The sequence below is a fragment of the Calonectris borealis genome, chromosome 4 (assembly GCF_964195595.1).
Source record: "Calonectris borealis chromosome 4, bCalBor7.hap1.2, whole genome shotgun sequence".
Classification (NCBI taxonomy): domain Eukaryota; kingdom Metazoa; phylum Chordata; class Aves; order Procellariiformes; family Procellariidae; genus Calonectris; species Calonectris borealis.
The window spans coordinates 65,019,572-65,032,455 of NC_134315.1; the positions used below are offsets into that span (position 1 = coordinate 65,019,572).

Sequence of the window (12,884 nt, forward strand, 5' to 3'; positions counted from 1 at the left end):
AGAAAATCATTCACTTACCTTATATAAGGTGGTCTTTTGGAACCAGGTTTCCTAAGAGACATAAATGCATAGGAACAAAGACTCAAGATTTTCTTTCCCATTTAGCTTTCATTGTTTTATTATTTTAAAGAAACAAGTGATTGAACGTAAAGCCCACAACCAGCTCTTACCTATCTGGTACATTTAGTGGGAGAATTTTGTTATCTTCCACTGCTATGAAGTACCTGTCAAAAAAAAAAGGAAGAAAAAAAAAAAGGAAAAAAAAAGAAAGAACAAAAAAGAAAGAAAAAGATGAATACAGTGTAAAACCTCATCCTGGCTTCAATTCCAAATATCACTCAAACACCACATTAAGTGTCTCAAAGCCCACTGGCAGGATCTGCTGGAGGCAGCCTGTGTTTCCCTCTGCTCAAGCAGGCAGTTTTGCTCTCTTCCCAGCCTATGTGCCTTCCTTTGTGTTGCATCCATCTTGCATGGTCAGGTAGACAAACAGGGTCACTGAACTGAGCTGCCTTAAAAATAACCAACCAGGGGAATGTTTTCATTTTTAATCTGAATCATTTGATTAATCTGGTTTACCATGGTCCCCCCTCCGCAAAAGCTGTTTTAATACAAACAGAGGGGATGGGACAAGACGAACAAGAAGAAATAGGGGTCAGACAAATGGCTTAAGCTGTCCCTGCTGCTGAAAAACAACATCCACAGACCATGGCCAAAGCCATATCCTACAATATAAGTGCTTCTCAGGCTGAGCATAGCTGCTGATCGCATGTTTATCGCTCTCAAATTCATGCTGCAGTTGTCTGCCTGCATGCTTGGAGAGAGCCAAGCTCAGGGAAATGCATGTCTTGTGTGCATTTTGGTAAGGAGTGTTAGTGAGAAAGTGAGGTGTCAGCATTAAGCCGCTGGCAGATTGTCAGTGCAGTGCTGGATGCTGCGAATTTTGAGTTTGCACCCCAAAGCAGGGCCTAAGTGCTTCTCCAAGAGCTCTGCTGAGTCATTCAAAGAAAACGTGATGAAAGGGAATTTCTGCATTTTTGTCTGTCTCTTTTCAGGCAGCTCCCAGTAACGTGCGCCAGGAAGAAGGCAAGGTCAGAAACTTGGCCTGGGGAGCACAGAAACTCAGAGATAAAAATGTGATCCTCCAAGCCATGAACTGGCACAGGCTAGCCTCTGCCCCTATCATGTGCCTTCCCAGCCCTACAGTAACTCAAGGTCAGAGCATCCCCAAAAGACTCTCCATACTGAGATGCAGCCCACACCACAGCGGTACTTCAACTGCCCCAGCCTCGCTCTCCCAAATAACCAGCAGGAGATAACTTACACTATCCACAATCCAGCTGATGTAAACAGGGTAAACACAAGAGGTAAAAACATCCACACGCTGCATTTCTTCCCATCCATACCTGCTAGAAACAAAGAACAAAGTAAAAACAAAAGAAAGAGGGCAAAGGTACCCACCCACCTTGGCCCCCCTCTTTTGAAAGCAGGAAGAGCATCCACACAGCAGGTGCCAAAGCATCTCAAGATCAAGCTCCTAATGGCCAGGCAGGAGGCGCTGCAAACCTTTCATACTGTCGTTACTGGCATAAGGGGTTAAGCTGCTGCACACAGGCAGCATCATCCGCACTGTGCATAAAAACCAAGGCACAAAGAGCCTGGAGTTGTGGAGGGGGAGACTTTTCAGACACACCTACAGAATTTGAGTGGTTTTCAGAGTATTTTAATTAAACATTTTGCACAAGGTGACACCGCAAGACCCGCAGCCCTAATTCCCTGCTACTTCCCATAAGCCAGCCTCCTTCCCAGGATCATTACCAATTCCACGCACGCTGCCTCAGCAAAGCCTGCAGCGTGGAGGGAGAAGGATGCACGTGCTGTGTCCTCATCTCCACAAAGCACACGACCAGCTCCCATCCTGGCCACACAATCAGCTAAAAACAGCGTTCGGCCACACCCAGAGCGGAGCCAAGCTCAAGTGCCAGCACCCAGAGTACTGTCAGGACAAGGCGTTACAAACAGGATCAGCTCTTGACATGTAGGCACTGTGAAATCCTGCACGGGGCGTAAGGATGTTGCATACACCACCTCCTGAGAAAGCATTTGTCCTCCAGGCAAGATCACGCTGGATGAGCATCTGAGATGCCAGGGCTGTTCCTGTAACACATGCAATTCAGAAATGCTGCTATGTTGCTGTGCTGCAGACATATAGAGTCCTGTGTCTCCCTGTGGGTCCTTTGACAACGGATCAAATATTTCCTCATGCTCTGTCCTCCTCCATAGATGTTCCTCCAGGCACCAGCACAGCCAAGAGACACAAACAGAGAGTGAACAGAGCGAGGCTCACGGCTCCAGCGCCTTTTTATTTTCACCAGGCAGCAGCACCTGCGCCCCTGCGCTCTGCCTCCTCCTCCCTCCTATAGCCTGCTGCAGGGCAGGTATTTCCTGGGGTCACCAAGGTCCCAACGGGACAGCAAGGCACGCTGAGGTGCCAGGGCAACTCGGACATGATGGCCTTTCACTAGAGCCTGCTTGTATTTGTTACCTCATCCAGGTCCTTAAAGCAATGAGCCTTCCCTTTGCTCCAGAGAAGAAAGCACCCACATTGTCATCCTCCTCCTCTCAGCTCCCCTGGCCTTCCTACATCCTACCACAGGAGCCATGGTCTCTCTGGGCTGCTGCCCTGCTCTCTCCCCCCTGTGAGGACCCACAGAAGAGAGTAAGCACCTCACTGTGTCACAGCCAGCCCCCAGCTCACCATTCCTCACAAGACAGCCCCAGGCTGCAAAGGCAACACTGGCCAGACACTTCTCGGGGCCCCAGCCACCGACTCCTGCCCTGCCCTAGGCGGCAGAGGCTGAAGAAGTTGAGGTGAGGCTCCCCAGACCCTGCAGAAAGCATGGCAGCCTCACGCTTGCCCCTACAGGTCAGCTGTCCTGTCTTCCGTGCACATCGCCTGGCAGGGGCACAAAACAACACCCTTGCAGTACCCCAAGCCACACCACACTTGCACAAAACCATGAGGCCAAGGTTTGGTGCTGTCTGTCCAGATAGCCTCGAGTGAGGCTGAATTGTAAACCTTAAAAGACAGAAAAGCAATCAGATAAGGTCTCTTCCCCGACCTGGGAGCAGAGAGAACCGCAGACAGGGAGCATGAAACAATGCAAGTATTAAGTACATGAATTTAAAAGGCAGCCAGCTCCAGCGCATATACAGATCTTTAGCATGTAACAGATGTAACAGATCAGAAGAAATTATCAATGAGAGTGGACTAGATTTCCCCACCCATCTCATTTCTATTCCTCTCCTCCCGCACAAGAGACACAAAGCGTTTCACAGCTCTGATCCCCGCAGAGCCCCTGCTGTAGCAGTTGCAACTATTCTGTGAAGTGCTGCCCTTGCCTTTTCCTCCCGCAGCCCATCAACATGCAGCTGCACCCCTTAGCTAGTGTTGGCTGTTGCTCTGGTTCCGGGAGACCCATACCAGCAATGTCAAGGACCGCTTCCAGGTGGCAGCTGCCTCACCTGCGGCAGGGCCACATCCCTGCTGGACCCTGGCAGAACAGTGTCCAAGTTTCGGCGCCCCAAGCACAGGAGCCACAGCTGTAGCCGAGTTCCCTGCTCCTGTCTTGGCTGAAGGGGAGCAGGCAGGTAATGTCATCTCCTGTTACAGCCCGTGTTTCCTCTGCAAGCACTGCTAAGCAGTGCTCGACTCTTGTCTTTTCTCTGGTGATGACTAGACTAAGCCAAGTTAACACAATTCTTTCAGGTCAGAGAATGGCAGATCTTATTATTTACCCTTCCCCTCTGGAAAGGTACAAAGGATTCATTTACGCAATAAAAGCAAATACTAGCCATAACACTTGTCTTCATTAACAGGTTGCCACAGTTCCTCCGCCTTCCAGCATGCCTCCCAGTCAAGAAACAGCAGCCTTCGCAAGCTATTTCAGCATTGTCTGTCGGGCAGAGAAGGAGGTGGCACGGGGCTTTTCCCCCAGGTAGAGCAGCAAGGCAGTGCGCAGGGACAGGGACTCCATGCCAGGATGAAGTGGGGAAATGCGAAAATGCTGTCCAGATAACCACTACTCTGTGCTGAGCTCTGCAATGGAGCCGGGGTAGGACTGGTGCTGAACCTTATCAAAGTCAGTGCGACACAGCTACAGATTCACTCTCTTGGAAAACAGTCCACTGTTTAATATTCACTGTGCTTAATATTCAGAGTCCCCTTCTATCGACCACTAACAGAAAATGACATCCAAAATCACTGCATATTAAATGAATGACTAGTGCAGACCCCAGTGTCCCAATGGGAAGCCAGGTCCATAGTTCAGAGAAACATATTCATTTCAGCTGGTTAAAAAGAAACACCTAGAGAACATACTCCCGCACACCTCTCACCACGGCCGGTTGGGTTCACACTGAGGACGAAGGACAGCACTCCCAAGGAGTACAACAATGACCTGCGTGGGGCCAGGTCTTCACCAGAGCTCAGTGCAGCCAGAGCTGGACCTTTTGGAAAATAAGCACCCCACATCAGGCTGGACGGCCTCACAGGGTGCCGAGCTCTGTGCAAGCTTGCCTCTCACAGCAGCAGCAAGAATTGACCAGGAAAGGATGTTGCTGCTATGCACCCTCCTCTGACAGGCTCCACGCCGAGGCATGGGTGCGGGACAGCATGGACAAGTACCCTCCAGCACACCCTTAGAAGGAGAGCAGGAGGGCAATGGCTGAACCAGAGGCGTTGCTGGCCCCTGCCAGCCCATACAGAAGGAGCGAGCCACCTGCGTCTGATGGATAAAATACCAAAAGCAGGAAAGAAGGGTCCCTTTCCCCCATGTCCCCAAATGGCAATACCTTTTAATGCTGTCCATTGGCACATCCCACACATGCTTGAAGATGTTTCAACATCCCCATGTGGGCAGAGGATGGTTTAAAACTATGACTCAGCTCCTGCACATTTCTCATTTACTCCCTGCTGCGTTATTTGAGTGCCAGGAACAAAATTACATGTAACCTCACTTCCTTCCAAAGGAGAAACCCCAAGTATGTGCCAAACCTGCCTAGCTTTGCACTAGTGTTCAGCAGATATCATTCTCAGCAGTTGCCTTTGGGTTAACCTGTCCTCTTCAAGGATGGCCCTGATGTTTGTGTCTTCAAGTTGGGAGACATCCGTGCAATTTAAGACCAGTACCTCTACCAGCAGCCGGGAACAAGAGAACGAGGAACCCAAATGACAGCATCCCATGCAGCACCACAGCAGTTTAGCCAAAATAAAATGCCAAGAGCAATAGGAAATATAACCTAAATTCTCGTGGGAAATGTAGAAACAATTTCTTTGACAGCTAATTGCTCACAGGGATGATGTAAAGCCAGCCTTCCTCTCCACAGCTCTGTTCTGCATTGCTGCTGTGACCAGTGATGCCAAATCTGAGCAGTCAACTCCAGCTGGTGACAACAGCCATCTCTGCCGGCCCATATTTTCCCAAATAAGCACACTGCATCCAGGAGGCAGTTGGTAACTACACACACCTGTTTGTCTTCTATTTTTAAGGCTTGCACAAGGCGGCCTTCAGTGACAGAAAGCCCTCGTGGTGCAACGGATTCACAAGGCTAATAAGAACGCCTTTTCAGCTTCTCAGCTGACCCCAGATGGAGTCAGCCCACCTTCCCAAAAGCACATGCTGCGGTTTTCCAGTCCCTCTTGACTCACGGTCTCACACCAGCATTGCAAAAACCCCGTCGAGGTGCACTCCTGCTGCCAGCTATTATGGGTCAGGGTGCAGAACTGCAAAGGGTTTCACATTAGCACTGCCACAGGATGTGTCTTGAGAATTTCTCTCAATGCAAGCTTACTCCCTTATCTCCATTCCCATTTTTATGTCTAAATCTGCTCAGACTGTCAGCTGTTTGCTCTGCTTTTATCACCATTGCCCCACTACACCCCCTCAACCCATTAAGCTCCCGTTCCTCTAATGTACACACTTCAATTACAGCAGGCAGCTCACCAAACATACTACTGCTTGCTCAAGGTTCATTTAGCATGGGCATCTTAATTTCATCTCTCAAGCAAAGTTACAGGCTCTTCCTGAAGTTGCTTTTGCCAGAGAACGTGAATGTAAGGAAGGACAAAATTACCACAGAGTTGTATGTCTTTTTTAAGACTAGAGCATGCAGATACATTTCAAGGGCCCATACACAAGCTACATAATAAGCCAGAGCAACGCTCTTGCATTTCACAGCACTTGGGCATTGAGTCATTTCAGAGAAAAGGTACAGAGCCAGAAGCACTGGGAGAAGGAGGACGCTGTTCAAAACATATGGAAAGTCATAAAGAATTGCTGCCAGTCAGCAACAATCAAAAGGGAACAAACACAATTTGTCTTTTGGGGGAGCCCACTATAGCTCTCTGTTGCTTTTAAAAGCAAAAATAACCACAGTCACTTGATACCTAATCCCTGTAACTCAGCTGATACAAACCAGCACATTACATAACCTGCCACCCACAAGCCACAAATGCCAACATAACAAAGCTGAGCGTTTTCAGGTTTATCTCAAGGTTCCCAGCCTGAGCGTACAGTGAGAGAGATAAGGATGCCAGAGACTTGTAAATACATAACAAAATAGTGGGGTAACAGGAAAAGAAGCGATCCCCTCCTTCAGCAGGGTATGATGCTCTGCTTGCTCCGGGTACCCACCTACCATCTCAACGGTGTGCAGAAATGCCATTTTCATTTATTTATATAAGACAGGAATAGGAAAAGGTAAAGACCTCTCTGGGTTGTGCATGGGGGAAGCAGGAAATGCTTCAGTAATCCTGCAATGACGTTGAGAGGCAATGCTTTCACCCACAGAAACATCCGTATATATTTCTTGTCTCATTTCACACACTGTAAATGCATTCAGCGTGCTAATGAAATGCTCTCGCCAACACAAACCTAACAGAGATGGGCGAAGCGCACCAAAAGAATGAAACCTAGTCACCAAAAAAACGGGCCAGAAAAGGCTGTATTAGCATCTGCTTGCCCACACCATCCCTCCAAGTTTCCCCAGGAAGCTGTCTCCTGCGGTTGTGTAAAATTAATTTGTTATCAATTCTGTAAATATATACATTTTCAGCTTTTCCTGAGTCCCTTGGTAAGAAGACCATGCAACCAACAGTGTGTCCTACCCAGAGATACTCCTGCAGCACCGCTGGGTCCTGAGGCCAGTGTGACCCCTCTGTTCTTCAAAGAGTGCCCTTGGTATGCTGCTTCCTACTGCCGCACAACCTTCACCCTCAACCGCACCTGAGTACTTACAGGCCCTTTAGGAATGGGTGTTGAGCTGCTGTGTTACAGCCAGAGACGTCGACTGTAAACTCTTCTGGGCTGAGTCTGCCTTTCTCGCATTTGGCGTTGTACAAACCAGGCACGTCTTGCTTCAAGACCAGGCTCCTGGATGTTATAAAAGAAAAATGAATATAATTTGCCACCTTAGGACCAAAGGGGTGTTTTGCAGGCTTTCACAGCACTGTGCTCTGACCCATTCACCTACATCAGCCTGCACTGACTTCCACGAGGTCCCACTCGTACCACGAGCAGGGCTCGGACGGTTCTGGCCCTCAGCCTGCAACAGGCAAAGGAGGCAGAAGGAGGACCTGAGTAGGGCAGAAGATAGGCATCCAGTTCAGATAGAGTTCAGAGACAGAAAGAGCTGGGTCAGCAGGCAGTGAAACCAGCTGGGAGCAGCCAGGGCTTAGAGCTAGACTCAGAGCGAGCTGAGGAGCACTGCATTTTGCAGGTGCTGTGTGTTTGTTTGCCCCAGGGACCCCATTCTGCTTAGGAGCACCCATTGCAAGATTCAGCTCTCCCAGCTCCTCACGACCTCAGGAGCTGTGCGAGCCAGGTGGCAACCAGCCCCCGGCGAGTCCTTGCAGTGCAAGTGTGTTGGACTGCCCACATCCCTGGGCAGATGCCTTACCACCTCTCCAAGGGCAAAGATGCTCAAGACTGGGATCGCTTTAGCCAGACCTCTCCTGAGATGCAAGGGAAGTCTCTAGCAGAGAGTCTCAACACAGACCCAGCCCCACAGTCCACACCATCGCCACAAGGGCATATTTTTCCCTTCCACGATTAGCCAACCCTTTGGTCTGGGATGCTTGTGAGAATGGCACTTACCCCAAAGTCCCAGCCAAACCCCAAAGTGAAGAGTTGCTGGAAAATGAGGAGAGCTATTTATCTCCTCATAAAACAAAAGACAGCAAAGCTCTCCCTGCTTCAGCTATGCTGTGAGGAAAGAGTCTCTGAAACCATCTCCTTGCTCTGCAAGTAATACACAAATGCAGGCTGATGTTGTGGCAAAGCCCAGAAAGTCTTAGGCACCATGCAGTCAGGCTGTCCAGTTCATCCTCCCCCTAATCTACCTTACCCCAATCTAATGATCGCTGCCTGAACCAGCAACAAGCAGAATGGGTGTTTCTCCTCCCATAAGGTACAGTGATTTTGATGGTGTATAAATAGATTGATAGAGGTCTGTGAAGGTGTTTTATTTGCTCCTCAGTTCCAAAAACACAAATGCCTTCAAACATTTCCAATGTGCATGAGCAAGCAAAGCCAAGACACACATTACAACGGAAGGGAGTAGGAAGCCTGCCTGAAAGGTTTGTCCCATTATCAGGAAAACAATGTAAGTGTTGGGAGTGGCAAAGAACACGCAACAGGGAGGCAAAACCTGGCGAAGAAAGAGAGATATGTCATGTCGACTTATAGATAGCTTTGAAGGTAAGGAAGAGCAGACTTCGCAGAGCAGTTATTCCTGGTTATATTGTCTCCTTCTCCTGTAGTTTATGGATGAAAGAGTGCATGCCCTGGAAGGCTAGAACAGTTCCGGGTTTCCCTCCCTTTGCTACCCTGCCACTGTTTTTTTCCCCAACAAACACAAAACATACATTCAAGCTACAGAGCTTCCCACGCAGTGTAAGCAGGGCTTTTCCCACCTGTTCACCTCGTCTTTCACTTCTCTTGTCCCTACTACCCCTCTCTTATCCACAGTTTGGAAGCACAAGCTCCTTTCTTCACTGCACTTTGCAGCTCTACACTTTTGAAGAGATGTGCGCTGTCCCCAAAGCAGCATTTCCTTCAGTGTGCACCACCAGCAAAAATGTAAATACCAAGCAGTCTGCACTTGTCAGCCATGGCGAAAACACCCAAGGCCTGTGAGCTTTTAGGGAGTATGGCATAGCACACTGAGCTTTCTCAGGACAGTTCTCCCTCACCAACCTCTTCAGCCCGAGGACTCATGCCTCCTCCACTACTCACATGGCAAACTGAGGTCCTCTTCCCCTCATATTAACCACCAAAGCCCCAGAAAAGCAGCAACGAGATGATGGGCTGGAAGATGAGCTACAAGGAATGGACGTGCAGTACCCATGTCTTGGCTTTTGTCATTACCCTTAAGGTAGTCCTCTCTGGCATACAGATTGTCAAGGGTACAAACTACCACATCAGTCTTTTGGCTCCATTTAGACCTGTGGAAATCATTTGCCCTGAGACAAGTACAAGGTAAGCAACCATACAGAGGCATTTCTGTGGTGTTCATCACTGCTTTGCCAGCATTCCTTATTTGTAGGAATTAGTTACGTTTATCTACCAGTCTCCCAGGCTGCCGCAACCATAGATGGCTGTTTGCAGGGTGCTCGGGTAAGCTACAGGAGGAAGGTGCCATACAGCATTTCACTTCACACAGACCTGTTGCAAACACAACTGGGAACAGCCTCCACCTGTTAAACAGGGGCCAAGCCTGCAAGCCTGCTGTGATCAGCCTCTCCATCACATCCAGGGGGCTCAAAACTTCTGCTGTCTTTTGAAATATTTTCTGAGACAGACTTTCCTGAAGCACAAGAGACCACATTAAACCACCTCTAAGAGCATTCAGCTGGGCCAAGACCAAACTGGGGAGGCCCTCCCTGACAAAGCTGTGGCCATCTCCAGTGGCTTGGCCAGGCAAAGTCCACTCCTGCAGTCCTGTGGTGCCAAAACTGGCTCTTCCGGCTCAGGCAGCTACCGCTACTAATCCCAGCAGTTCCTCACAGGGAGAAGGAAGTAAGACAGGGAGGGCAGAAGTTCTCTCCCCAACTACCTGGATCTGCCCCAGCTCACGAAATCGAGAGGAGGACGCCGGGCACTCCCCCCACCATTGCAGCAGACCCACCCAAGTCCCCCAGGCCTTTTCTTCCTTCCCGCTGCTCCCCACGGGAGAGGCAGCTCAAACCTCTCCTAATGGCACCAGGGAGCACCTCGGCCTCCCCTCCAACCAGACTTGCTGAGCACAGCTCAGCAGTTCCTGGGTGCTGGGGAGGAGGCCTCTGCTTTTCTGTGTGGCGGGCAGGGCGGACAGTGGGCTTCCCTCCTGTCTTCCACGTGGGACCAGCCCTCCCTGAGGGAGCCAGGTCTGCATGCCTGCCAAAAGCAAACACTTCTCGACTGAGCAAACAGCACTCTTACAGAGTAAGGCAGGCACTTCTCCCTTGCAGGCACAACATTCCAGAGGCAACCTCAGCATTAAAAATTTGCATTAAACCCCATGCAAGGTAATCTATAGCTGTTTTAACAGTTCCTTTCATGGCTTTTGAAGCTTCATCAGTCTTCTTTTCCTCACCTCCCTCCTCCCATTCACTCCGCCCTTCTCTCTGTACCTGTTCCCAATGTGCTTTGCTTCCCTTTCACCCCTCTTATACTGCCTTCATCACTGCACCTCAGGTGACCGCTTCTGCAACCTGTAGAGACCTGAGGCAAGGGGCACCAGGCACCTAGAGACCTTCGCAAGTCTTCTTGAGACAGCAAAAAATATCATTATTCCCATTCTAGACAACGGGACAGTGAGTTGCTCGCCAAGAGGTCACACGGGAAATCAGTGGCACAGAGGAGCGTGCGTTCAAAGCCCTGGTCCAAGCCCTCTACTGCAGCAGCAGCCTCCTCACCTGCCAGCCATTCCCCCTCACGGTTTATTCCTCCCAATATATTGCTTAGGATTATCTCTCTCGTTTCCCACAGACCTTTCTCTGCTTCTTCGTTCCCACTTATCCTGCTATCAGAGCTCACTGTTTCAGCTTGGACTGCAGGATCGGGACTTTAAAGTGCCTCTGTTGGGCCAAACCGCAATCTTGCAATCTCAGGCTGCCCGGAAATGGCTGGGGGAGGAGAGGAAACCATGGACATGACATTTTTTCCGAGAAAAAATAATTGAAAATGTTGGTGTTCCTACAAGCACACATCCCTGTTCTGCATTTGAAAAGCAAACACTGCAGCACAACGAATATTAAAAGGCAAAATGAAACAACGGCACTGACTTCCACCACTCAAGCTCAGAAAATGCTGACAGCTGGGCACAAAGAACAGCACAAGAAAATAATTTGACTTTTAACGGTACAACAGTGAAAACAGGAGCCAGATGTTTGTCAGGCAAATATGAGTCCCCATTCTTTACCTTGTTACCCTAAGGCAGAAAGTCAGCAAGAATCAAGTCCCCTTCTTTTAGGCAGTTTTAACCATTTGAGCAAGACACAATAAGGCAGTCAGTGTGTTGGGATCTACCTATCACACACTTCCTTCCTCCATATTGAGTTGCTATTCATAATTAACCATACATGTGTACATTGCTATGGTGTAAGGACTGCACAAATGTTGATCGGACAGTCCTTAAGGTCACTTTCCTGAGAAGCTTTATTTAAAAAGAAAAGGAAAAAAAAAAAAAAAGCAGAAGGGAAGATTAGCTCAGAATTTCTCCAACCTTTATAGCCTGAGGGCTCTGAAGCAGAGATCTGGCACAAGCATGCTGCTGTAAGAAAAAGACTGAGATCCCAAGCGACCCCATCATCACCCTGGGGCATCAGCACCCAGCATCGACTTGTCTCTTTCTATCACTCAGGGCAGGATCTTGCCCTTCCTTCCCTAAGGGACAACAGCAGAGCCAAATGGCCTTTCTCGAAACCTCTTCCCCTTCCGGGAATTTAACGGGACACAGCCTGCATGCCAGGCATCCCGATAGGATCTGGGGAAGGCAGGACCTGTCCCACGCCACAGTCTCAACCGAGGCGAGTTCCTCCACAGACCCCTGCGCGAAGAGGTCCTGGCAGCAGGCTGGCAGATGGCCCTGCCGAGCTCTATCATCATCACATCCCTCAACCCCGAAAGAATGCCACAGAGGGGCTCATGGGCAAGAGGGATGCCGAAATCATGACCTAGGAGATCTTTTCCGTAGCTGGGTCCTTCAGGCCCTGGGTCAAGCAGCTCTAGTCATCTTATCTACCCTGTGTCTACCTGCCGTAAATCAGCAAGCTCCAGGACAGACAGCACTGGGATTTCAGCTCCTTCCGAGCGCTGCAGCACCTGCGGTGCCCCACGCCGGGCCAGCCACCGCTGCCGGCCCCTCGGGGAGGGGAGCGATCGCCATCCGCGGCTCCTCGGCACGCCGTGGCAGGCAGCTCGCCTGCTCCTCACGGCGGGGGTCGCCCTCCCACGGGGCTCCCCGACTGCCACCTGCCGCCGGGGGCACCCAGACCACGACCGGAGAGGGGGGCGACTGGGCAGGGGGAGTGACGATTCGCGGGGCGGTGCAACAGGGCGGCGACAGCGCGACAGAAGGAGGCGGAGGGGGCGGGGGGGGTCTCGCGCTCCCAACGGTCGTTCCCAGCCGCTGCGGGGGCGGCTCCTACCTGCGGGCGGCTCTGGTGGTGGCTCCGGCTCCACCGGCCGCGGCGGCGAGCGAGGGGCGGGCTGGGCCTAGGGGGCCGGATTGGGGCCGGGAAGGTGGCCCTGCATCGCCCCCGCCCCGCCCCGCCCCGGATGGGCGGGGACTGCAGCGCCGGGATGGCGGCCCGCGGCGGCCATTGGTGGCCCCGGGGCTCC

The 12,884-nt window shown here is 50.7% G+C and overlaps 1 protein-coding gene across 16 annotated transcripts in view; it reads right to left on the reverse strand.

Moving 5' to 3' along the window:
• The window catches only part of TMEM150C (transmembrane protein 150C), a 29,538-nt gene that overhangs the window by 8,501 nt on the left and 8,153 nt on the right, over positions 1 to 12,884 (reverse strand). Inside the window, exons 1-6 of one of the 16 annotated variants that reach the window (XM_075149889.1) lie at positions 12,692 to 12,802; positions 7,299 to 7,433; positions 2,089 to 2,157; positions 1,325 to 1,406; positions 171 to 224; positions 19 to 51 (exon numbers count right to left, since the gene is read on the reverse strand). In XM_075149889.1, the coding sequence (XP_075005990.1) occupies positions 19 to 51; positions 171 to 224; positions 1,325 to 1,406; positions 2,089 to 2,137 (218 nt within the window). In that variant the 5' untranslated portion in view covers positions 2,138 to 2,157; positions 7,299 to 7,433; positions 12,692 to 12,802. Of the gene's footprint in view, positions 1 to 18; positions 52 to 170; positions 225 to 1,324; positions 1,410 to 1,818; positions 2,158 to 7,298; positions 7,434 to 12,296; positions 12,540 to 12,691; positions 12,803 to 12,884 lie in introns of those variants that run through there. The other 15 variants (XM_075149888.1, XM_075149884.1, XM_075149886.1 and 12 more) reach the window with 15 other exon arrangements.